At 33.4% G+C, this 23654-nt stretch overlaps 3 protein-coding genes and 1 pseudogene across 5 annotated transcripts; 2 read left to right on the top strand and 2 right to left on the bottom strand.

Annotated features, from left to right (window-relative positions):
- Window positions 1-1009: 1009 nt before the first annotated feature.
- On the top strand, window positions 1010-10051 carry LOC139768069 (uncharacterized; annotated as a pseudogene).
- LOC139767931 (ketohexokinase) lies at window positions 8834-12509 on the bottom strand. 2 transcript variants are annotated; one of them, XM_071697682.1, is made up of 5 exons: window positions 12154-12509; window positions 11211-11287; window positions 10963-11108; window positions 10656-10894; window positions 8834-10559 (listed from the first exon to the last, which is right to left on the bottom strand). In XM_071697682.1, exons 1-5 carry the CDS (start codon window positions 12291-12293, stop codon window positions 10130-10132), a joined length of 1032 nt encoding a protein of 343 aa, XP_071553783.1. In that variant the 5' UTR covers window positions 12294-12509; the 3' UTR covers window positions 8834-10129. The 2 variants fall into 2 exon arrangements, with proteins under 2 accessions (XP_071553783.1, XP_071553782.1); XM_071697681.1 differs by having other exon boundaries at window positions 10963-11287.
- Window positions 12510-12817: 308 nt separating this feature from the next.
- On the top strand, window positions 12818-19622 carry Sym (symplekin scaffold protein). Its single transcript, XM_071697680.1, has 16 exons — window positions 12818-13189; window positions 13662-13858; window positions 13945-14178; window positions 14263-14549; window positions 14632-14861; window positions 14936-15121; window positions 15208-15650; window positions 15751-16023; window positions 16118-16301; window positions 16392-16633; window positions 16722-16900; window positions 16984-17144; window positions 17226-17361; window positions 17455-17819; window positions 18082-18159; window positions 18281-19622. Exons 1-16 carry the CDS (start codon window positions 13136-13138, stop codon window positions 18365-18367), a joined length of 3336 nt encoding a protein of 1111 aa, XP_071553781.1. The 5' UTR covers window positions 12818-13135; the 3' UTR covers window positions 18368-19622.
- Window positions 19246-21993, bottom strand: LOC139767932 (17-beta-hydroxysteroid dehydrogenase 13). Of its 2 annotated transcripts, none has more exons than XM_071697683.1 (7): window positions 21692-21993; window positions 21382-21555; window positions 20837-21013; window positions 20604-20753; window positions 20276-20535; window positions 20040-20165; window positions 19246-19963 (listed from the first exon to the last, which is right to left on the bottom strand). In XM_071697683.1, exons 1-7 carry the CDS (start codon window positions 21692-21694, stop codon window positions 19897-19899), a joined length of 957 nt encoding a protein of 318 aa, XP_071553784.1. In that variant the 5' UTR covers window positions 21695-21993; the 3' UTR covers window positions 19246-19896. The 2 variants fall into 2 exon arrangements, with proteins under 2 accessions (XP_071553784.1, XP_071553785.1); XM_071697684.1 differs by having other exon boundaries at window positions 21801-21991.
- Between the last annotated feature and the right edge of the window lie 1661 nt (window positions 21994-23654).

Genomic DNA, 23654 nt, shown 5'->3' with positions numbered 1-23654 from the left:
CCGCTTGCCACGTTTGTCTTTTTGCTGTATTACGCACAAACTGGATTGCAGTTAGTTTTCCTAGGCTTATATCATTCTTCTTGCTATCTTGATGGAAATAAATATTATAAATATACATATGTACATTTATAATACAGTCTTTACACTGATAAACTGTAACGCTTGCAGCATACGTTTCATCTTGGTATGACGCTTATACTGCAATTAGAAAAGGAAAGAGCGTAATATATATTATTGTGCACAAATATAACATTTTTATTTGTAAAAATGGTTAGTAATTGCTATATTTGCAAAATAGGACAAAGGGAGAAGAATATATGATATATCCTTACATAATATTACACTTTTTCCGCAACAAGATATAACGAGCCACGTGACCCAATAAGTTGCACGTGATCACTTCTCCTCTTGCCTTCTCCCTCTCAAAAAGTGTCTTGTCAGTAAACATTATATCTCTGTTTTTTAAATCTTGCCTGCAATTTCCAATGGAAATGCTTAGTAGTACATTAAATGCTGAAAAAAAATGCTTATAAGTCCGTGATGAATCTCATTTGGATAATTTCAAGACGTAAATACGCATAATCCTAGAGAACATATAAAACGTCTAAAGGTCGTCTGGATAATTTCAAGACGTCTCTGGAAGACGTATTTAAGACGTCTTATGACCCGATTTATGACATCTTTGAAATTTGATGTAATATTTACTAAATCTATATATATATTACAACAGAGCTCGCGGTTTTGTTATTAGCAAAGTGAATATTAAATCATTGATATATCAATGTATCAAGGGACTAGGCAGTCAGATTTGCCGGAAATAAAGCTTTTTTTGAGAAATTTATTTATTACAAAGAAAGAATTAAAATCGAGACTTATCCTTTGACACAACGTTTATTAGGATCATAAACTGTAATAATAAAATTTTATAAATCGAAAATATGCATTAAATATAATTTATGATTCTACTAAACATAGTGTTAAAAGACAAGTCTCGGATTCAATTCATTTCTTTGTAATAAATTCCCCCCAAAAAACTTCGTTTTCGACAAATATGACTACCACCTAATTCCTGTAATTGTGTCGTTGTGACATTAAATAATACAAAAACTATATATCTGAGTATATCAAATTGGCTATAATATCTTAAATATTAATATCTTGCTTCTCGGCGGAATATGTCACGGCGGTTTACATTTTACAATTACCCTTTTTTCTTTCAAACCGGTATCAAGCTTGTTCTTTATTCATGTAAAGGTATGAAATAAATAATACTCGCTGTCTAGCTGATGCGGACAGTTGCCATTGATTCTTCGTCCGAGAAACAGCTGAAAAGTGAAAAGGAGTTTAACAAATCGCATTATGAACAATGACGACGATCAGGTATATAAAACAAATTCTATTTCTTTCATACTTGTAATAATTATACTTCTAATATAATATACGTCTAATAAACTCAGTTTTTTTGTAACACATAAAAATAATAAATTTAAATGTATCCTTCTTCAAAAGAGGAACAAAAGCTTGCTATTTCTTTATAAAAGAAAATTATAAAGAAACTTTCCTCACGATAATATTACGTAATTATTCGCAAAATTTAAAGTTTTTCATGGAAATATTTTTATATAAAAATATGTCAAATTCTCTTTATCTATCCATCTATCTATCTCCTTTATTTCTATTCAATTTTTTTAATTCATTAAAATTTATAACTTTTCCAAAAGAAGTTTTAATGTGTAAAAATCGAAAATCATCTTCACTAAATTTTACTTGTTAGCCTCTTTTGTTTTAACTGTCTCACATAATATACATATAATATTCTAAAGCATTAACAATAATTAAAATATATTCCAAATATATAATTACATAACTACAAGCATATAATTGAAAATATATCATCCGATGAAAAAAAGATTAATGTAATTAACACACATTTTTATATCAACCGATACTAAATGTTCTTATTAAAAAATTTTCTTTTTCAGACAATCATGATAAAAACATACAATATGTTGCTCCTTCTAGCAGAGATATTATTTCTTATTTTGAAAGTGGTATATTATATTTGTGAAGACGTATACAGATTAATCGTTCCAACGAAGAAAAAGAGCGTAGCTGGCGAAATTGTTTTGGTGCGTATGAAATTTTTAATATGGGCACTATTATATGTATATATATAAAAACATACAAATAAATTAAGAATTTACACATTGCTTCATCAAAATTTTATTTCGCTCACAAAGCTCTTAAAAATGTTGAGGAAGCAATGTACAAATTCCTAATTTTCTTCTTTTATTACTGTAAATAAGTGTTATCTGAAATTACATTGCGTGTGTGTGTGTGTGAGCAAATAGGAAAATATTTATTTTACAATTAGACTCTGAGCTGACATTCTTTATTTGATGACACATTCGTTTTCATATTTTATTAAGTAAATTCGTTCTTTCTAAAGCATACAATTCAACAAGAAAATTTAAATATCAATGATATTTTGAACTTTAAAAGTTTGTAAATTGTAATTTCTGACAATTACACGGAGAGAACTTTTTGTTATATTTTACCCTTAAATTCACTACAAACTTGGGACAACTTGACAACTAAGAAATTTTTAAAATATACAAAAGACATTTTACAAACAATGTAATAAAAATTACTAAGCAGATTGGCAAATTTTGAAAAATTATTGAAATTTTCTAGATATATTTTAGTAAAATTAATCAAACATATTTTATATTATAATGTAATAGATATTAATATTTTTTCTTATGGTGGATATTAATCAGATTAGCTCGCATAAAATTTTTGGTGGCACATGTTGTCCCACAACTACCATGATTTCAGGGTAAATTTTAAGAGAAAATTCTCTCCGTGTATAATTATAATTTAAATTATATTTTATATATTATATATTATCACAGATAACAGGTGCAGGTCACGGTATCGGAAAGGAATTAGCGATTGGCTATGCATCGTTAGGAGCAACAGTGGTATGCTGGGATATAAATGAAGAAACAAACAACGAGACAATGAACGACATTAAAAGAATGGGAAGGGACTCGGTATATGCGTATCGGTAAATTGCAGCTATTTTTTTTACAAGATTCGATGGAGTGAAAAAGCTACTCCACTAGAATTTACACGTGTGCGAATATCTGTAAAACGTCTATTAAATAATAACTTCAGTCGAGTTTTATAGGTGTAATGTAGCCGATAGGGAAGAAGTCTTCCGGGTAGCCGAGAAAGTAAAGAAAGAAGTATAATAGGTGACGTTACTATCTTGGTCAACAACGCCGGCATAGGGATTATTAAATCATTCCTGAATCACAGTCTCGATGAAATTGAACGGGTCATAAACGTCAATGCGACAGCGCATTTTTGGGTAAGTATTGTATCTCTCTCTGAGACATATATGCCGAAGCTACGAGATATAGAAAATTACCATTAACGCAACTGCTATCATTTTATTTTTATAAAACAAATACATATTTAAGCTTGCTGCTCGTATAATCGGAACGTACCGTACGATTTGGACGAGTATACAGATAATTAAGTTCTCAAACCACTGTTCACAAAGAGATATTGCTTTCAGACATTGAAAGCATTCTTACCAAGTATGATCGAAAAAAATCACGGTCATATTGTGGCACTTTCGTCAATAGCAGGACTTATTGGCGCTCCTTATGGGATGGTTTACTGCCCTTCAAAATTCGCAGTTAAAGGTAATTCATCCCTTATTTAACGATTATAATATTATATGAATAATAAAATATTATATGAACGAGTATAATAAATCATGTGAATGAAGATAAATATATTAATTTAATTAAAATATATACGCGCGCGCGTACACATATACATATATATACCTACACAAATTAACTATTTATGTCGGCCGCTACTTCAGGCGCGTATTCTACTCATCGAAATGAGCAAAAAAAGTTTATATAAACATATATTTAAAAACGTGTCGTTTTTACGTTTTTTTTCAAGCACACGCTCTTGTAATAAATAAATGAGATAGTTATATGTATATGTTACTGTAAAAGTGTGAAATCAGTAAATGTATATATTTACTAGTTAACTATATAAGCAGTTACTAGTCAATGTATATACATCTACTAAATTTTATGTTTCATATTTATTTCTTTAATAAGCAATATCATTATGACAATGATACAAATTAGGTTGAATTAAATTAGTTTTTTGGGGGGGGGGGGGCTCAGTAGCCCCCCCACATCTCTATCTCACTACACTCATAAATGAGAGCTCTTGTAAGTGTATACATTTACTGACTTTCACGCTTTTACTATAATATATATGTATAATTACATCATATATATTACACATAATTTTAACAACACACTGATAGGGTAAAAATATACGCGTATAATTATAAAGTATACATTTCTAACATATTGATATATGTATCGCAGCAATTATGGAAGCAGTGTCTGAGGAATTACGTGCATTCAGTAATGAAAAATCAGATATCAAGTTCACTACTATTTATCCGGGTCTAGTACATACCGGAATGGTTAAAAAGCCAAAACTTAGGTAAGTTTACAACTATACACATCGTAACAGATGTTTTGTAATATCACACACGCGCAGTTAATTTCTTTTACACATTGCCGTATTCAACGAAATCGAATTTTAATTGTAATAATATTAAAAAATTTAATGTTAATAGCATTTTATATTGTAGTAGGTATTTTTTATATATCGACAATTTTTTTATTTAATAAGATATTTATATGTCGTATAATAATGGCAGTGATTCGATTATTTAGGTTTCCACGGATGATGAATGGACATTCACCGCGAGAGGCGGCCTCGTTAATAATTGATGCGCAGAGACGAAATTATGAAAATAGAACCTTACCATCATATTGGCTGCCCCTTTTAAACATGATAAGGTATGTAAACCACAAATAATTTATTCATACTACGCACAATGTATAATTTTTTAATATACAACTATGAGTCCTAGAACAATTCTCTGTTATATTATTAATAACAAATACTGTTGTACTATGATTACTATATATTTTTTATGTCTATAATACAATATTATTTTTACTTTAGATATTTTCCTGAATTTATTATTTGTGTCTATTATAAAATTATAATTTTTATTTCAGAACTTTACCCGGCAAAGCAAGAAAGTGCATACTAGACTTCTTCGATTCAGGTGTCTATCCAGACGATTAAAAAGTAATACATAAGATACATATATAAAATTTAAAAATTTTATAATATTATAGTTCATTAATCTATTGAAAAGTCAATCGAAATATCAATTCTTATTTTTATTTCTTATATGATATAACCAAATATTCTACATATAATATATATATATATATATATAAATTTTTATTTACTATATATAATATAATAAAACTAATATATAAGTCAAAAGATAGTGTCGATTTTGCAGTTTACATTATTTTACATTAGAAACATATTTTGCTATAAAGGAGCCAGTTTTACAATACTATTGTAATTTACATCAATATATAATCGTACTGTTTCAATAATATTTTTGCACCATGCAGCAATGCGGCACGCAAATTTATATATCTTATGTAATAGAATTGGTTTTCTGTAACAAATGAAGATTTTAAATTTAAACTTATTCTTCTGCAAGGCAGGCAAAGCATATTTCTTTAAAAAAGAAAACTACGAAAAAACTTTCCTCACGACGTTGTTACGTAATTACTTGTAAAGTACCATATTTCCTTGAAAACATTTTTAAATAAAAATATGTCAAAATAAATTCTCTCTCTCTCTCTCTCTCTCTCTCTCTCTCTCTCTCTCTCTCTCTCTCTCTCTCTCTCTCTCTCTCTCTCTCTCTCTCTCTCTCTCTCCCCCCCCCCTTCTCCTCTCTGGCTTCTATAAAATTCTATTATATATTATTAGATGTTTATAGTTATATGTTTTATATTATATTACATAAAATCAACATATTACTTATGAAACGCTCGATACTAGAAAAAAGCTTGATATTTACATAGTGATGTAATTCGGAACTTCAGAAATATGACAGGTCCGTGTAATATATAAAGATCGCATTCTGTTTAACATAAAAATAACATTGATTCATACAATAGCTATTGTGATGATCGCGAATGATCTTTCTTAACCTCTACTTTATTCTTTATTCAACAACAAGCTCCCTTGATGACAATGTAAACTAAAATGATACATTATTTTATTCATTCTATTCGATAATAAGCATGAAAAAGGTAATGCTTGTTTTCTGATGCAGACAGTTACCATTGACTCTTCGTCAGAGAAACAGCTAAAGATTGAAAAGAGATTTAACATCGCATTATGAACAGTAACGACGATCAGGTATACAAAACAAATTCTATTCCTTTCGTACTTGTAATAATTCTTTCGTACTTACACTGTATAATAAACTCAGTTTTTTGTAACAAATAAAAATAATAAATTAACTATATCCCTTTTCAAGAGAGAAACAAAAGCTTGCTATTTCCTCATAAAAGGAAATTATAAAAAAAACTTTCCTCACGATAATGTTACATAATTATTCGCAAAATTTACACCTTTCGTAGAAATAATTTTACATAAAAATATGTCAAGTTCTCTATCTATCCAAATATCCTCTATCTAATTTTATAAAACTTCTTTAGAAAAAGTTTTAATGTGTAAAAATCGAAAATAAACACTAAATTTTACTCATAATCTCTCTTGTTTTAACTGTTTTATATAATATACCATACAAATAATATTCTAACGCATTAACAATAATTAAAATACAGAATTACGTAATTACAAGCATATAATTGAAAATATATCATCTAATGAAAAAAAGATTGATGTAATTAATACACATTTTTATATCAACCGCGCGATACTAAATGTTCTTATTAAAAAATTTTCTTTTTCAGACAATCATGATAAAAACATACAATATGTTGCTCTTTCTAGCAGAGATATTATTTCTTATTTTGAAAGTTGTGTATTATATTTGTGAAGACGTATACAGATTAATCGTTCCAACGAAGAAAAAGAGCGTAGCTGGCGAAATTGTTTTGGTGCGTATGAAATTTTTAATATGGGCACTATTATATGTATATATAAAAAAACATACAAATAAATTAAGAATTTACACATTGCTTCATCAAAATATTATTTCGCTCACAAAGCTCTTAAAAATGTTGAGGAAGCAATGTACAAATTCCTAATTTTCTTCTTTTATTACTGTAAATAAGTGTTATCTGAAATTACATTGCGTGAGAGCAAATAGAAAAATATTTATTTTACAATTAGACTCTGAGCTGAGATTCTTTATTTGATGACACATTCGTTTTCATATTTTATTAAGTAAATTCGTTCTTTCTAAAGCATACAATTCAACAAGAAAATTTAAATATCAATGATATTTTGAACCTCAAAAGTTTGTAAATTGTAATTTCCGACAATTATAATTATAATTTAAATTATATTTTATATATTATATATTATACAGATAACAGGTGCAGGTCACGGTATCGGAAAGGAATTAGCGATTGGCTATGCATCGTTAGGAGCAACAGTGGTATGTTGGGATATCAATGAAGAAACAAACAACGAGACAATGAACGACATTAAAAGAATGGGAAGGGACTCGGTATATGCGTATCGGTAAATTGCAGCTATTTTTTTTACAAGATTCGATGGAGTGAAAAAGCTACTCCACTAGAATTTACACGTGTGCGAATATCTGTAAAACGTCTATTAAATAATAACTTCAGTCGAGTTTTATAGGTGTAATGTAGCCGATAGGGAAGAAGTCTTCCGGGTAGCCGAGAAAGTAAAGAAAGAAGTAGGTGACGTTACAATCTTGGTCAACAATGCAGGCGCAGTGTTTATTAAATCATTCTTGAATCAGAGTCTCGATGAAATTGCTCAAGTTATAGACGTCAATGTGACAGCGCATTATTGGGCAAGTAATGTACTTGATTGTAAGATGTTAAAGTTGCAAGCTGTACTACATGACTTAGACGAGCATAGAGAATTAGGCTTTCGCAAATCGTTGCTCACAAATAAACATTATTTTCAGACATTGAAAGCATTCCTACCAAATATGATCGAAAAGAATCACGGTCATGTTGTGGCACTGTCATCAATAGCAGGGCTTTTCGGCGCTCCTTATGGGACGGTTTACTGCCCTTCAAAATTCGCAGTTAAAGGTAACTCATCCCTTATTTAATGATTATAATATTATATATTGTACATGATATAATATTATACAAACAAATATATACACATATACATATATACATATAACATAGCTTGCAATTAATCGTATCTAATAATCGCAAGCTACATTTATATACATAATTCAGTTTGAATTTAAAAAATTATTATAAACATGTAAATACTCACAAGATAATTATATATATATATATATATATATATATATATATATATATATATGGAGGGGTTAAAGCCATAGTGGTGTAAGTCACTTTTTTTAACCTATCGAGTTAAGTTCATAGATGCAGTCTACACATGCAGATATGTTGAAAAAAGAAGAAAAAAAAAGTGGTCAAAAAAATTGACTTACACCACTATGGCTTTAACCCCTCCATATATATATATATATATATAAATGTTAATTCATGATATTACAGTTGTTCACTGAATGACTATAACTAAATATATGTATACATATAAAACATATTATTTTAGTAATATGCACGCCAATACTGTAAAAAATGTTAATGTATTTATACTTTTCTAATGTTTTAATATACGTTTCGGCATGCAGCAATTATGGAAGCTATGTCTGAGGAACTACGTGAACTGAGTAACGGAAAATGCTCTATTAATTTTACTACAGTTTATTTGACCTTCGTGCGTACCGGATTTGTTAAAAAGAATATTAAAATCAGGTAACTATACAATAATACATCACTGCAACAAATGTTTTATAATATCACGCAAACTATTTTTTTTATAAATTGCCAAAATCGACGAAAAATTTTCACTTCAATAATACCGCATTTTTTAATAGATCATTTTTTATACCGACAACAATAACGTTATTTGATAAACAAAATATTTATAGCGGTTGTTAGTGGTAAATGATTCAATTTTATTTATCCATATAGATTTCCACGATTAATGGGAGAACTTCTACCGCAGAAAGCGGCTTCATCAATCATTGATGCGCAAAGACGAAATTATAGAAATAAAAGCATACCGTCATTTTGGTTGCCCATATCTAAACTAGGAAGGTATGTAAACAACGCAAAAAAATTTAATTATAATATATACACTGTATTTTTAAATATGTGACTATAAATCGCAGGACAATTCATTGTAAATATATTGATAATATTGAATACTTTTGTACTAAGATTATTATTTTTATATCTATGATAAAAATATAATTTTTTTTCAAACACTTTCCCGACATTTGTTATTTATACGTCTATGATAAAATTATCATTTTTATTTCAGACATTTACCGGACAAAGCATTTGAGTGCATAAGAGACTTCGCCGATTTTGGTGCGTATGAAGAAGATTAAGAAATATATAAGATATTTACTTATATGAAAATATTTTATCCAAAAAAATAAGTCAGAACGTAATAATACATTTTGCAATTACCATTATTTTACATTCGTATGGAATTAAAATATAGACAGAATTTTATAGAATTTTGATTTCAAGATTGCCCGAAAATTAATAAATATTAGTATAACAGAGTTTATATTAACTCTGATGTTGAAATAGTATCATCTGATTTCAACAAACTTTCAAAGATTTGTAGAAAAAGGACACTTATGATAAAACTATGTAATCCTGTTGAAAGTTTTTTCAACCGCATTATTAATATAAAATATATTGAAACATGTTTTATAGCATGTAGATATATAAAATATTGTAGTCTATATATATATATATAAGTAAAATATAATGTACAATTATCATTTAAAACAATGAAAAAATAATTATTGTTATCATTTATAATCATAATATAATATATAGATAAAATATACATATCACAAACATTTAGTTTGCAATTGTATAAATTATATTATTATTATTGTTCTTATTTAAAGCACCATGATAAAAAATTTATATGGACATATTCTAATGTTCTAAAAGTTCTGTTATAAAATATCACTGGAAATTACATCAAGATTATCGTATCCCCTTAATCCTACTTTTGCACCAGCAATACGGCAACCAATTTTGATAGCCTTTTGAAGAACTGTTTCAGTAATAAATTTCAGTCTATCATATCCCAAACTTTCCGGATCTAAATTTTTCTCAATATCTCGTTTAACTGCAGTGCCATTATCAGAGACATTATCATCTGTTTGATTGGTATCACTCGTGGAAGCTGCCTCTTCTTCATATTTGCGCATAAACTCAACTTTGCTTTTGTTCAAATAATATATAACAGCTGCATTGAATGTATCACCCGCACCTAAAGTGTCGATTACTTTTTCTGGTGGGAAAGCTGGCGATTGTACTATTGCGCCACACGGAGTACGAGCGATCGCACCTTCCTCTGCCCAAGCACAAATAATGGCATTTCTAAAAGGACATATGAGTTACCTCTCATATAACAAAATGTCATGTTGACACATTTTTTAAATATAAATATCGAAGCTTAATTGGCGTATTCCTTACTTGATGTCTTGATCGATGTTGTGTATTACCTCGCTCATATTATTAAAACCCAGATTCTTAACGAAATCTTTTGATACAAATGCTACGTCAACGTACGGCAATAGATCCATTAATTCTAATCTGGGATTTTCGAATTCTGCGCTAATCGTAATTGGCATGCGATCAGACATACTATTTAATGAATTATTATAGCTCTGTATATATTGAATAACAGGTAGCACTACATCTGTATTCCTTCCCTAAAACCAGGAAATATTTCAATTATCTTGTCACAGCTGTGAATTATTTCCTGCATCACGAGACATACCTCAAAATGAATCCAACTATATTCCTCTAAATTAAGTTGTTCGAAAATTTCTAGTGTCAACTCGGGTAAGCCTTGATTGTGATATACACATGTGCGTGATCCATTGCTTGAATTCAATATGACGGTCGCGACAGGACACCCACTGCCTTTTATCATAGGGCAATGGGAATAGTCAATTTTATATTTTCGCAGATCATTTTGCATAAAACTAACATTTGCATCTGCGCTCAAGCAAGCCAGTAACTCACACGGCTGTCCTATTAATGATAGCACGGTGCAAGTATTCGACGCATTGCCTCCCCTTTGCCATCTATAATCGGTGGATCTAGAAAATTATGTTTACAACAAGAGATTATATCCAGATTAGAGAAATGTCTAAATTAAAATTATAAACTCGCAAATATTTCCACGAACGTAAATTACTTTAAATAATTTCAGGAGAGAAAGTAAATTTACTTTCGAAAAATCTCGTGAGATTTTGATAAAAAATTAATATCATTGAGATTTCAATTAAGTAAAATAAAAGATAACGCTGGAAAATATTTAATATTCTCGGAGGAATAAGGATCTCGAATTATACATACTCTCATAATATTTTCTAATCTTGTTATTGTTATGTAAATATCCACCAAATCATAAAACAGGCATGTAATATGTAGCAGAGATATATATATATATATATATATACGGTCAAAGTTCAAGAAGGCTGTTGATTAGCGTCTTTCTGATAACAAGACTATATTGACACTACAATTAAATTTCGTCTCTTATATAATTAGCTATACTTTATCCATATTCTTGTGCTCTCATCTTTCGTAAAAAGTAAAATTTAAGCGCTTTCTTGTTATATAGGCTGAAAGATTTTCAATTCGCAGTTCGTGAAAAAATTAAATAGTTACTATTATAATAGTAACTAAAAATAAAATTGCAAACGAGACATAAATTTCCGATATTTCTGACGAAATATAAATGCTCGATTATGCGTAACTAGCTAGATTATTCATTGTACACATGTAGATGTAGATTATTATATTTTAAGCGTAAACGGCCAACCCTGAGCGTTTAAATATCGCCATATATCGATACCTAAGGTTAAAGGACGCGACCAATAGCGTAATCGCGTGCTCGCGGGGCAAATTTATTTGAATTGACCGCGAGCAAATCGACGACGTGACGTCGGACGTCACTGACCTTTGAGTGGAATCCTCCGAAGGATATTGCACGCACGTTTGAATGATGTCGAGACAGACGCGTCCCACGCATAGAATCTTGAGCGTGCGGGCCTCCGTCGACGATGTCCCGCTGATGACCTTATCAAAACTCGACGTCATGTCTGCGGTCCAGATGTCTCCCTTAAATTCACGCTGGGACTCCTACGCGTGGGGATCTCTCGTCTTCCTTTTCTTTTTTACCGAACAACCGTCCTTATCGCGAGAAGTTGTTTTTAAACGTAAATATTATATCTAACAATAAGATCAACGGACTGCGACGTCTGCGACGGATTACTGCAATTTGCAACTTGCAACACTTGCAAAGTGAATGAATCTGCGCTTGTGGCGCCCCCTGAAATTAGCCATAGGCAATTTTTTTTTATCTAGGAGCTAGGAGCTATCCATACAGAAATCGAACATACTCCGAATGTACATACTCCGATGCTTCCGATACGCTGGAAACTTTTCACCCGTTTAAGCATTTTATCGTTCAGCATGCACAAACGGCATCGAAAATATATATTATATTCTTACACACGTGTAAAATCATAAGGTGGCAAAGGCAACGTTCAAATTCGTGCGCCTCGAATCGCGGGGGGAACCATCGTTGCCGTGTCGTGACACGTGACACTCGTGACGTGACAGTCAAAATGCCAAGATGGCGACGAGACCGAGCTCGTAGCGTATCGCAGAACACTTGTTGTTGATACCTTCAAATCACGATATTCGTACCGGGCTACCGCGGGATATTAATACATCCGAGCGAGGCGGGATTCGGCTTATTTGTCGCAGCTTAAAAATATCGCTTCGTCGCGGGATTAGGCGGGGGGGGCGAGGCCCTATGCGACACACGTGGCTTGGGAATACATTCGCGCTTGAACGTACAATTCAGCGTTAGATTTCGCACGTTCGCGGGAATCGCCGTGCGATCGCCGCTTTAAGTTTTATTTAATACAGACACGATGGATCCACGCTTGCATAGAAGATCCGAGGCGGAAAAGACGCCGCGCGATTTGGTCAGTGGCGTTAACCTCGAAATTGCCGCGCGCCCACTTGGCGATCTTTGCCGCGTTGCACGGAGACGCTTTCATGTCGGGAGAAAAGAACAATTTACTTTCGCGGTCCATACCTTTTTGTCGAAGCTGTCGCCGGATTTCGGCGACAAATTTTGTAGAAGCGTGTTTTTTATACGAATTTTTTTTCCCCGTCGCTCGCGGATATCGATAGCAATTTGATATTAATTTGTAAATGTATAATGCTTCGCAAGAAGGAATTATTTTGATAATTTAATTATAATTGTAGTAAAACGAGATATTTATTATACGAGAATTGTCATGAGCCAAAAATATTGTTTGTAAAATTAACGGTATTTTAATCAGTCATAAAAATTTCATGTCGTTATATTAGAGTATTATCATAATATAATTGTGAAGAGTTCTATTATGGGATAAAATAATTTTTTTTAATATTTTCTATTTTCTCTTACAGATCGTTGAGTGGTTAAACGAGGCTTCTATGGGCCTCACTGAGGAAATTAAGGTCACAAACATATGCAAAGTACAGGAACTTTTGTTGAACAAGGAGCCACATTTGTTAGAACATTATTTAGACGACATTCTACAATTCGCGGTAGATAGAAGCGCTGAGGTCAGAAAGACCGTTACAGGATTTATCGAAGAAGCTGGGTTATTGTCAACGATTATCTATTTTTATCATGCAGTCTTGTTTGTAGAAATAAATATTTAATATTTCTCATAACTGATTTTTTCAGAATAAAGTATCCAGAAGTAATCCCTCGTACAGTTCAAATACTTCTTAGATTAGCGTCCGACGAAGCGTCGGCTGTAGCTAAACGAACGCTTAGAGCCAGTGGCAGAATTCTCAGGGCTGCTCTCAAGTGGATCGCTAGTGCTGCTGTCGTTACCACAGACATGGAATTGGCATGGACACAGCTGTGCGCCCTTAAAGTTCAAATTATAAATATGATTGACAGCGATAACGATGGGTGAGTAGGATGATCGAGAGTAATCATAGATAAATCTTTTCATCGGTCACGGATCTAACACTGTCAAAATATTCTTTATTTCAGAATAAGGACACAAGCCGTAAAGTTTCTTGAAGGCGTAATTTTAATACAGACGTATCCAGATCCGGACAGTCCAAAGAAACCCGATGACTTCTCTCTCGAAGATATTCCGCTAACATTGAAAATTGCTCGTAGACGAAAATTGGAGGAAGAGGCAAATCACGTTATGGATTTGCTGATTAAGTTTCATGGGTCACCGCATGTCAGCAGCGTTAATTTAATGACGTGTATGGGATCTTTGGCGTTAATCGCTAAAATGAGACCACAATTTATGCCAAATGTAATTCAAGGTATATGTTTACTTACTATATATTGTACAGTAATTTTTTACCATTTTGCAAGATTTGATAATTCGTGTCGTATATTGCACAGCCTTACAGAGGTTACAACATGATCTACCACCAACGCTGTCTGATTCTCAAGTAACCAGTGTACAAAAACAATTGAAACTCACACTTCTCGGATTGATGAAACACCCTGCTAGTATAGAGTATGCTTCAACCATAGCTAAGCAGCTGGCTCAGCTTGGAGCGAAAGAGCAGGAAATTATTAAAGCTTATCCAAAACCGGAAGACGTCCGTCGGATGAAAAAGCGTCAACAGGTATATTTGTAAATTTCTAAATAAATATATTTTTTGCTGTACATATCCTTAAAGATTCGTTTCTGTGTGCAAAGGAGATGGCCGCTGCTAGTGCTGCGAAACGAGTAAAAATTGAAGTGGCTTTAGTACCCGATGAAGCTGAAGCGGCACCAAGCCCTGTTCCCGCGCCTAAATTGCCAGAATTGATTGAACTTTCCGAAAGTTTTATTGCTGAAAGACTCAGTGTAGAAATTGCAACAGATTTAGTGATGGATAGTATGGTACAATCACAAATTGTATATTAATCTATATCATAAAGTAAACTTTGAATTATTAATGTGCATTATTGAACAATTGCATTTGACAGGCATGGGTTCCGGACACTATGACGACAATTTTTCAAAGAGAATATCAACCCACGGCAACTACTGATATTAATATACAACGTCAAACGATTGCTAAACTTCTAGCAGCACAAATCAAACAGACGAAAGCAAAAAAGAGCAAAAAAGACAAGGAAGAGGATGCCGTGATGGAAGATCTAATTAAGAATCCCACCATTAGCGTAGCCGAGGCAAAGCGGGAGCGTAAACGTGAAAAGGATCGGGAGAAAGAGAAAGAGGCGAAAGCGTCATTAGAGGCTCATGAAAAATCTCTTGCAAAAGCCAGAACTCGTTTGAAGGCGTTAAAATTAGTTGAAGTGACAAAACCACTTCCGAAGGAAACTAAAGAACGAATGTTACTGATGGCAGTCAATAGGATATTGCTTTCAGAAAAGACTGCAGTGCTTGGTGGTGTAGCTGCTGTAAGGTATAACGAAGCATAAATTATTATACGTGTGAAAGTATTATACGTGTTTTAATACATCATATTTATCTTTAATAATCCATCTTTTTATTCTGTATTACAGATCCAAAATTCTGACTACGCTAGCAGCCACTTTCAATCCTTATATTAAAGAAGCTGTACTGCGTTATATTACCGATGACATGCGAAACCGATTAGATTTAGCGTTAGGTTGGCTATATGAAGAGTATGCGTTGCTACAGGGATTTCAAAGGCGAACTACGTTATGTACAAAACCACAAGAAGCTCCACATCAGGCATATAACTTCTTATTGTGCACTTTAGTGTCAGCTATTGATTTGATTCAGGGTAAAGATCGTGATACTTTGCTATCCAGGTAATATTAAATTTAAAGAAAACAATGGAATTTATAAACATACATCTATGTCAATTTGACTTTGAAAAAAAAAATATATTTTTTCATATAAAAGACTTTATCTGGAAGCACCATTAATAACAGAAGATGCTGTAGAGGCTTTAAAAATGGTGTCATCTGATGAAACTAGAGGTCTTGCACCATTGCAGCTTCTAAAAGAAATGGTAGTGCGTAGACCGACGAAACAACTGGTATTTTTAAATGTTTTATTATGCCACACCGGACATGAAAACAATACGGTAAGATTAAAAATTACGTGATATATGATGCATTCGAAATACATATTGATACTATATAAAGTAAAATTTATAATACATTTTAATAAATAGATACGAGAAGCTGCAATACAATTGGTCTGTCAGTTATACGGCCGAGCAGAATTAAGTAAACTGATCGAGGAATATGCAGTCCTGTATTTAGGCTTTTTACGTCTTCACAACCCACCGGAGATTGTTTTCGGGCAAGATAGAGGCAGACCGCAAATCGAGAGTCAGTGGACCGACTCAACTACACGTGCCTGCCTAGGATTATATCTTTCTCTTCTTACTGAACATCAAGATCTCATTCACGAGTGAGTGATAAAACCTTTGTTAATTATTAGATATGTTATTTGTGCGAAAGTGCTGTGTGCATTCTCATAATTGCTTGATAAATATCAGATTAGCTAGAGTATATACGTCAATGGGAGCAGATGTGAAACGTATTGTACTAAGACTAGTGGAAGGACCAGTGAGATCTCTGGGTATGGGTAGCCCGCAACTGCTCGCGCTTGTTGAAAATTGTCCAAAAGGATCTGAAACTTTAGTCACGAGAATCATACACATCCTTACAGAGAAGTGTATGTTATTATTGCTTGAAAATATGTATTTTTGTCGATCTGTGTTTTTCTCTTGTTTTACATTATGGTATTTATGTATGCAGCTGCCCCAAGTGCAGAGTTGGTGGCCAGGGTACGCGAGTTATATCAGACTAGAGTTTCCGACGTCAGGTTTTTAATACCAGTTCTGAACGGACTGACAAAGAAAGAAGTAATTGCCGCATTGCCAAAATTAATCAAATTAAATCCTATCGTCGTGAAAGAGGTAAATTAATAATGCGTTTAAAATATTATTTTATTTGCTATCTCAAGCGCGATTAAAGTATAAGAAATCTGTTCTTTTCAGGTGTTTAACAGGTTGCTCGGAACACATAATAACGACAGCGGGGTACCTCATACATCGCCTATTACACCTGCAGAATTATTGATAGCTCTACATAATATAGATCCAAACAAGGCTGAATTAAAGACCGTCATTAAAGGTAGATTATTCTGTGTGAAACATTGAGTTGTATTATACTTGAGAGAAATCTTGTTAACATACATTTTACGGATATTTTTTCTTTCGTTTACAGCAACATCTCTTTGTTTTGCTGAGAAACAAGCGTATACGCAGGAAACGGTCGCCGTTGTGATGCAACATCTTATGGAGATGACACCTTTACCGACATTATTGATGCGCACAGTCATACAAAGTCTGGCCCTTTATCCCAGGCTAAGCGGATTCGTTATGAACATACTTCAACGTTTGATTCTGAAGCAAGTGTGGAAACAGCCGAAAGTGTGGGAAGGCTTCGTCAAGTGCTGCGAACGTACGCAGCCGCAAAGTTTCGCTGTTATTTTGCAATTACCACCGGCACAGTTAGCAGAGGCACTCCGAATGGCGAGCAATTTACGTGCTCCTTTACTAGCTCATGTTGAAGCTTTTGCCGAGAATCAGGTAATTTTGTAACATTTTAAAGCATATTTTTACCACACATTTTGTATCGAATATGGCAAAAGTTCTCATTAGATCATTGATATAAAGTAAGCGCGGTCTCTTTGTTCTCATTATATCATTGATATAAAGTAAGCGCGGTGTGCATTATTAAATAAATGAATATTAAAATAAAATTGTTAAGTAAAGCACGATGCAAAATATAGTAAAACTTTGGGTGATATTAATACTTTAAAGATTTAATATTGTATTTTTTTTGTTTCAGAAAGCACACATTCCGCAATCAATAATGGATGTCATACAGGGTAAAGTGCCCTGTGACATGCACGATGAGTTTGATATTGTGAGTAAAGATGCCTGTATATAAAGGAACGATTTTTTGAGCTATATCTTTATAATATAATTCTTTAAAATAAATACGCGGTATTTTCTCGAAAAATATCTCTTCCGTCAATTTCTTTCAGGCACCACCTGGTGATTATTCGAATGATCAAAAACCAGATACAATGGAAATTGATCTTTCGGAACCAGCCCCTCCCGGTTTAGATTAGTATAAAGTCATTCCAGTGTTAAGATCAGAAGCATCGTTTACCGGATATTTTAATCTTAATAAATCCGCATTATAATTGTACAGTAAATTATTCCTTTTTTTGCGTCGCTATAAGCGACATTTAGTTACATGTTACGTTGATGACAGTCCATATTTATACTCCATTTAGCGCTAAGTATGGAATTTATTTGCTAATATTTGACGCTAAATGGGTGAGTCAAAAAAATAAAATTATACACGATTTAATTTAAAAAATAACAAGATTTAGAGACAGCAATAATTGGGACAATTTTTCGATATATATTCTTTTCTATAATTAGTTTGGCACCGTATACTGACCATTATTAGTTTTATAAATCTATTTTATTTTCTAATCTTCAATATAATCTAAACATTCATTTTGGTATCTAAATATAATAGAATATATAGATGCTATCTGACTTCTCATATTTAATTAGTATCTTTAATAATACCAAGATACTATAAATGATCTAATACTTGAAAAAAAATTGGAAAAAAAATGAAAAAATTGTAACTTTTTTATGAATAATCTTAATTTCGATTAGATTCTAATTTTTATTTGCTGTACATGTGAGAAGATTGTAATATACTAATTATGTAAGTCAGGTAAAGTACAATTTAACTTATCTGTCAAATCTATATTTTATATGAAATGCATAAAGTTTTAAATACAAGAAAAAATGAGATTGGATATATAATCTCAATTATATGAATTAGTAGAAAACAAATTTTCTTTTATAAGTGTACTCGCGAACGATCATTTCGGTGTGCATTTCTTTCTTGCCTGAGGGCTCACGTGTTGTCATAAATTATAGCTTTGTTTTATAAGTATCTGGTTGAAAATCACTTGCATTGTGGTTATTACAAAAATATGATTTAATCATTAATAGAGGAACAGTACATTATTTTAATAACATTACATTTGATTTCGTTATGTATAAAGTTGTGACTAAATTACAAATTATTCTCAACATTACATATATGTATTACTGTTGGTGCACAAAAACTAAATTACACAAATCAGTCTCAACATTATATGTATGTATATATCATACATACGTTAAATGTTAAAATAATTATGCTTAAGTTTAAAAAGTATAATATATGTAAAGTAGAATTGAGTGCACTTAATATCATATTACCGTATGAAAGTAATGAACAAATCTTTTCCATGACAAAACGTATATAATCTGCAAGTGTATAAAAACTAATAAAATATTTTTTGTTACATAAATTCTTACATTTGTTGCGTTCTCTCTCTTAAGAAGTAAGTAAAATATACATTATACAAAACTATTTTATATGAACATGAAAAATATCGGTAGGAAATATGTCCTGCTGAAAAATTATGCAGCAAGAATTTCAAGATTGATGACCCATTAAAGAGTGAAACTATTGTATTATTTTACTTCGAGAATACTCAAATGCAATCTTGATTTCCGTATAGCAGATAATAAAACATATATATCTATACCTATAATTATAAAATATATAGATTTATATGTAACATTATGCAAAGTCAACTCCGGTGTCCAACAAATCACGTAACATAAAGGATGCTTTTTTGGGGAGAATCCTGAAAACGTAAGAAACTTGTCAGGTCACTCCTCTATTACCTCACGTACGAATAAAGATATAAATGGCGAAAATACCTAAGTACATGCGCGAGATAAAGCAAATATCCCGGCACACTAAACTCCGCATAGTTTCGGCGAACGCCGTCTAAAATTTGTCTAGCAGCTTCTGCGGCAGGCATCGTACCAAAGTAACTCGGTATTCTGCAAATTTTTCAGAAATTAGAATTAGATCACTGTCGCCAACGATAATTGCGTAATAATAAAAACATGAAAAAAAATTGAATGTACAATTTACAAAAACTGGTGGTCACCTAAAACGTATATCTTTCGCAACTTCTGTCCCAACGATAAATGGATAAACGTGAACTAGTGAAACGATAATGTTGCTATTTGAATGTCTTAATTCCATATGCAAGGATTCTGCTAATCCCTGCACCGCGAATTGCGCGGTGGATAAGGGAACTCGGGTTCCTCGATCACTCGACCCATTGGAGAGACCGGCGACGGACGACAGAATCGTGATGTGGCCTTTACCGGCATGTCGCATACACGGCAGAACTGAATCCAACAACTATGAAAGAAACGACACTCTGATTACCGAGATTTTTATCTCAAGATATATATCGGAAACATGCTCACCCAAAAGTGACTGATGACTGACACGTCCATGGTGTCTCTTACTTCCGATGATTCTTGTATTAATGCACGTGGACTAGGCAAACCGCAACAATGGAAGAGCATCGTAATGTTTCCCAACTCATTTTTAACAAGATTTACAGTCCGAGCGACCTAATATCGACAACACACGTAGGACATGAAATGATTTACAATTAAGTGGCTTGAGAACAAGAATACAGATGTTTTGTACATACCGTATCTTTACTTCTCACATCGCACTGATAGCTTCTACATACTCCATGCAAATGTTGGGCGCGTTGCACAGTGGCAGCGCAAGTTTCCGCGTTAATATCGACGCAAGCAACCGCGACGCCAAGTTGGCTAAGCTGTAGAGCGAGTTCCTTACCTATCCCACGTCCCGCGCCTACGACCTAAAAATCATGACGTGCATTTGTAACGTGCAAAAGTTTACACTGGCAAGAATTTAAGTAGGCAAGACAGCGTGTTAGTCACTATGTAGAGAAATGTGATAGGACCAAGGATTGCTTCATAAAGTTAGATAGAAATAAGGGAGAAATATTAATAGGATAGAATATAGAATGAACTGGATAGTGTAAAAGAGAGTGTGTTGAGAGAAAGAAATTATTAGAATAAGAAAAAATAGATAGGTGGTATTAAGTACGATGGTTGCATGGATGGTATGAGCATGTTAAGTAAATATTGTAAACCAAGTCCACTTCTTGCCATGTAAGCTGAAGTTAATAAATGATATACAAGTATAAGGCAAGACAAGCGTTACCATGGCCACTTCGTAGTTGAGACTCTTCAAGGGTGGTGGCCTGAACATCCTATAGACAGCGATCAGGATCGTGCAACATATTCCAACGAAGAGTGTCACGAGGTCCAGGACCAGGATGCACAGCGAGTATATTCGTAACAGCATCTCTGGCGGCCGGATACTTCCTAGCTTGCCCTGCAAAAAAAGTTATTGCATAACAGACCCGGGAACGTCTCGTTGCACAAGAATCACTTGAGGAAGATGATAGAGATCTCCTGGTGGAAATTCATCTATGATTTCGTGCCGACAGTGCACAGATCGCTTTACGTACCATCCTTCCAGAATTATTTACCGCTAGAAATCGCGAGTGCGACGCGAATTTGAACGAGCTGAAAGAATCCGCGACGGCGTGTAAGTATACTGAAGTGTCTGAAGTATACCTTGTATCACGTTCACGTTCGTGAACTTTGTCCGGCCGGTCGGTTGGGAGTGTTGGGACGCGGTCGAACTCGCATCGACGTTATCTGAAATCTCAATAAGTCGAGCATGGAACGCGCTACGATTGGGCTCAACTGGGCTGGCTAGAATCAACAATCAACTGGGATTGAACCCGACCCCATAGCCGATTAGACCAGGTCTAATCAGTTATCAGCATCTAACGCCTTCCGAGCTTCTCGCCCGGTTAGTACGGCCCTCTGAGGAAGCTTCGGCAAAGCGCGTCTAATTGTCCTACAATTATCATGTGAATTCATCACCGCGACTTCGCGCGGGAGACTCTTCCCCTCTGCGATACCGATCTCTGGTTTTTTGCGACTTTTCGGCGCGACAGTGATAAGAACGAGAAGCGTCGCTGATATAGTCGCCGAGATAAGATGGTCGAAGAACATTGCTTCCCTCGATTTATCTATTTTCGAGTACGCTCTCTGAGAATTCATCGATGAAATTCGCGAGTCTTGTAGGTGCAGCCCTCTGAAGTAACGTTTACGAGCCGCACGACGCGATCTTGCATGCCAACCGATGTTGAAGCTGGAGTAAGCTGACTGAAATATATATCATCTCGCGGTCTCGCTACGTTCTTTCCATCGCGCCAGCATATTTTCTTTCACTACAAATTTTCTATCATAAAAAAAAACCGGCGAAATCATGTAAATAATGTCCGAATAGCTCGCAAAACCTGAAGTCTATCTGCAAATGTGTTAATTATAATCTTAGCAGTTGATTATTATTCCTTATTTTTAGAAAAACCCTTCTGGATTTTTAATTCTTCTATTATCAGGTGTTTTTTGTAGCTGTGTACTTTGTTGCACTTAAAAACAAGATGGGCATGTGATTAGACCAGATTAGACGTGGAGGGAAAAAGAAGGAAAGATGCTGAACTCAGGGCCGGACACAATACAACATACAACTGCGCCTGCGCGCAGGTTATTAGGTTACGTTCAGTTACGTTGCACCTGACTCCGTAACAGAGGTGAACAGAGGTTCTGCGATCGTCAGCTTGGGAAAATTCGACAGCTATGTGGTACGAGATAATTCCGCCGATGCTGATAATAGGCTTGATACCAATAGTTCCTCTAATGGGAAACTACTACGCGAATCTATACTTCCTCGGAAACGTAAGTATGCAATTTCGCGTAACATAACCTCCCGATCGTAAACTTGCAACAATTACGGGCGTGTTGATAACTAAACGAGTTAAAGATACTCTTTATTTCTGAGAAATCCCTTTCTTGTTTAAAAAGAATTGCAACAATATGTATAATTTTAGGGGAGAATCCAATAAAACCGGATATAAATAATACCCAGAGCTTGGAACCTGAAGTTTACTTGTAAATGCGTTAATAATAATTTCTACGAGCTAAAGACACTCCTCGCTTTCAGAGAAACCAAAACAAAAAAATTTAATCCCATCATGAGATGTATTTAGTTAGCTTGGTGACAGCTTAATTCATGATGTCAAGAACTTTATTGAATAGATGTATTTTTTTATTGAATTGAAAATTGTTGCATTTATTCATCACGTACTTTGACGCAATTATAGAATTCGCTGAAATTCAAATTTTGTTATTGTTGCGCTTACTTCACGAGAATAGTTGCTATGTTTTAGACTGATACTCTTTAGATGAGAGCTAAATTCGTGACAAACGAATTTTGGAAAGAAACATGCGATATAAATTAGTTTGCACGGAATTGGGAATTATTTCTTTGACTTCTTTCCAGCCGACGCGTAGAGACCTGAGAGATATATGGGATCGCAATATGTTTACCAGAGATTGTCGCGTAGGTGAATCCCCATG

Source organism: Temnothorax nylanderi, unplaced genomic scaffold (assembly GCF_030848795.1).
Source record: "Temnothorax nylanderi isolate EJ_2023f unplaced genomic scaffold, tnyl_v1.0 TNYL_tig0013_pilon, whole genome shotgun sequence".
Taxonomy (NCBI): domain Eukaryota; kingdom Metazoa; phylum Arthropoda; class Insecta; order Hymenoptera; family Formicidae; genus Temnothorax; species Temnothorax nylanderi.
This window is presented reverse-complemented; position numbering and strand designations above follow the sequence as displayed.